Source organism: Corylus avellana, chromosome ca6 (genome assembly GCF_901000735.1).
Source record: "Corylus avellana chromosome ca6, CavTom2PMs-1.0".
Classification (NCBI taxonomy): Eukaryota; Viridiplantae; Streptophyta; class Magnoliopsida; order Fagales; family Betulaceae; genus Corylus; species Corylus avellana.
The window spans coordinates 9,346,259-9,349,871 of NC_081546.1; the positions used below are offsets into that span (position 1 = coordinate 9,346,259).

General features: G+C 41.2%; 1 protein-coding gene across 1 annotated transcript; it reads right to left on the reverse strand.

Moving 5' to 3' along the window:
- Nucleotides 1-380: 380 nt before the first annotated feature.
- Nucleotides 381-875, reverse strand: LOC132185138 (uncharacterized). The gene has a single exon (XM_059598952.1). It carries the CDS (start codon nt 873-875, stop codon nt 381-383), a length of 495 nt encoding a protein of 164 aa, XP_059454935.1.
- Between the last annotated feature and the right edge of the window lie 2,738 nt (nt 876-3,613).

The window sequence follows — 3,613 nt, forward strand, 5'->3', positions numbered from 1 at the left end:
AATCCAGCAGTAAAACTGTCAGGTCCCGGGGCCTTTAAGGGCACCATTTGTTTAAGTGCCAAATTAACCTCCGCTTCCGTGAAAGGTAGCAGCAAATTTCTATTCATCTTTGTAGTAACTTTTGTATTTATAGGCTGAATACACTCCTCCATATCTCCTATAGGTCCAGCAGAAAATAAATTAGCAAAATAATTCACAAAAGCTACCTGAATAGTCTCCGGAGAATCCCATGTACCACCCGACTCATCTCTGATTTTAGAAATCAGATTTGTTTTACGTCGTTGGTTTGCGCATGCGTGGTAATATTTTGTATTTCGATCCCCCTTCATAAGCCAATCCGCCTTTTCTCGTTGTTTCCACTTTACATCCTCTTGATCCAATTAAGATTCAAGGTCTTGCTGAATTTTTTTAAGCTCCCCTGCAGCCCATAAAGTCTCACAGCCCTGCTCCTCATTTAGTTTTTGCTGCAAAGCCTTAATAGCAGCTGATGTCGAGCCATGGACTCTCCCTCTCCATCTGGAGATACTAGCTTGACAGCGAGAGAGTTTCTCCCCCAGCTGTAGCCAAGTGTCTCCTTCTTCCGATAAATTGTTCCAGGCTTCTAAAAAAACCTCCTGATACCCCGGCTCATGAATCCAGCGAGCTTCAAAACGGAAGTTCCTCCTCTTCAGTTGCTGTTTATGCTGCCCCAGTAATTGTAATACCAGAACTGCATGATCCGAGCTAGTCATCACCTCAACCACAATTTCAGCTTCGGGAAAAATGTCTCTCCACTCCAAATTAGCCAAACAGCGATCCAATCTCTCCTTTATCAAATTCTGGCCTTCCTGGCAGTTTGTCCATGTGTATTTTGGTCCTCTAAACCCCAAATCCATAAGTTTGCAAAATTCCAAAAGCGATTGGAAACTACGCAATTGGGTATTTGACTTCTCTCATCCTCCCCATTTTTCCGACATAGACACCACTTCATTAAAATCTCCCAGACATAGCCATGGGTCCGGAGATAGACTAGCCAAATGACGTAGTAAATCCCAGGCCTCACGACGTTTGTTAATATCCGGGTGACCGTAGAAGCTCGTAAACTTCCATTGTGTGTTTGAAAATGGGGTCTTTCAAAATACCATTGATATGTCGACGAATATAATTTCGTATGTCAACCATAATCTCCTCACTCCATAGCATAGCCAAACCACCACTTTTACCGACACAATCCACTGCAAATAAATTTTTAAAACCCAATTTACATCGAATAATTTCCATTTTCGTTTTTCATACTTTCGTTTCCATTAGGAAAACCAAAAAGGGACACTTCTCCTTTACCAAAAGGCATAGGTCTCGAACTGTCCGAAGGTTCCCAAACCCTCGGCAGTTCCAACTTGCAATCCTCATTGCGGTCGGCGGGGCTGTTCAACAGCCTCCACCATCCCCGAACCATTGTTGAAATTTTCCAAACCTCTATTACAGCCAAATTCTCCAGACTCCACCAAAGCAGTATCTCTCTGTGAGGTATGCTTTTTCCGCTTCTCCTCTATCTGCCCAGAAAAGGTCTCTACCAGCTTATCAAAAGCTCCACGTTCTGTTCTTTGTGTGTGGCCTTTCTGGGCTATCTACTGCATGCGGCTGAGTCCCCTTCATGGACCTTGCCACTTCAGAAATAAATGGGCCCATGTATCCGGTTGGGCTTTTTGAAAAAAATTCTTGGTCTAGATGAGTCTCCTTTTGGCGCTTAGTGACGTGATTAGTCTTTCCTCTTTTATCTTCATTCATTGTTGTTTCGCCCTTGTGGTTATTATCACACCTACTTTCCTTGTGAGAAGACCGTGGAGCCTTCACCCAAGAACCTGATTTGCCAAGATTTTCTCCTGTATTATAAGTTGCAAAAACCGTTTCCGAATCTTTTTTTGGAAAACCATAATTTCCATGATTTCCGCAAATCTTCTCATTATCAAATCCATAACTCCTTCCCTGATTGTCGCCAGAATAGCTGCTTTGCCCAAAATGAGCTTTTGATTTTCTGTTGGCCGGAGATTTGCCGTCAGCACTTCTCTTTCTGCCGGATTCGCTGAAATTTTCCTCCGCCACCTTTGAAGGGCCAGGACCCTTTTTTGCCGGAAACCGACCGTTATTCCGCTCAGCTCTCCTAGTAGTAGGTGAAGGAGCTCTCATCCATTGCCTATATTGATTAGGCTCTTGCTGCCATAAATTACTTCTCTGAGGGCACCCCATTCTACCATGGCAAATCGCCCCGCACTGGTAGCAAAATTTAGGTAAACGCTCATATTGAAATTTTACCAAATGAACGTTTCCCTCAATGTTAATCTTCCTACTGCGCTGAAGGGGTTTTTTTAAATCCAGTAGAATTTTGACTCGGAGAAATTCCCCCCATCCCATACCCCGTGCATCGGTATCCACCGCCTCAACCACCCCCATGGAGGCTCCAATTTTTTGACCAATCTCCCTTCCCATACAAGCTAAAGGTAGATTGATCATCCTCACCCAAAAAGCACCATTGTCGAAAGTGAATTGTGATGGCGATTTTGTTCCATCAAAATCCTCAAGTAACAAAAGGTATCCTTCGAACACCCACGGCCTCCCCTCCATCACCCTTACTTTATCCCTTGGATCACCGAACTCAATCAGGAACAAATTCTCCCCAAGGATTTTGAAAGTAAAACTGTCCGATAGCTTCCACCATTGCATAAGAGATGCCCAAATCGTCTCTCTGCTAATTATCCGGTCCGCCACCAATTTTGCTAACACACAAGCCTTCCCAAAATTTTCCCCTTCAAACAGCTCCTCTCTCTGAAAAGATAATTCCACGTCCTCATCTTCAGTCAAAGCGAAGTTCTCCCATAGATTAGCGAGATTGTCCACCATACAGAATGAAAGAAAAATAATCACGACTATATGCTTTCACAGGCAAAACCTGGAAAATCAATACCTTCTCATCTAGGATGTCTAGAGAGAAAACTAAATTCTTCTTAACCTTCTTGAATCTTTATTCAACCTTTGCCTCATTTCTTTACATAAATATTTTTTGTTTAAGGACCATGTATAGTTGCTTCATAAATAATTCAGGTCTCTAAAGACAATTACTACATGTTAGAATTAGAAGCATTAATTATTTAAAAATTTAAGTTGTTATTTGCATGCTTACAGTGTACGTAGTTTAGAGACCCCTACGTGTTCCAAATGGTGCCATGCTTATTCTCGCAATAAATTTTCCTATCCTTTTTGTTTCTAATTTTGTCGGGTCTGTAATCAACTTCGACTTATGTAAACTATTTATTACTCGTTATATATATTTTTCACTAATTTAAACTGATCAAGAGGGATCGAGCCATTTAAGCCACCCGTCCTTATAGGATCTGAGGGAGGAATTCACAACATCTTAATTTTCCAATATTTACTGATCAATGCATGTTTTCGGCGAATTATATATCCCAATACCTAATCCTTCTATTAAAGTATTTGTTCGCATCACTTTTTGAGCAACGCAATTACGATTTTAATTATAATTAAGCTTGTGGTGTCTTAATTATCTCAAAACTCACTTTATTATAATTGTCTTCTTTTTTTTTTTTTTTTATGTGACAAAAGGTGGACCCTTGAA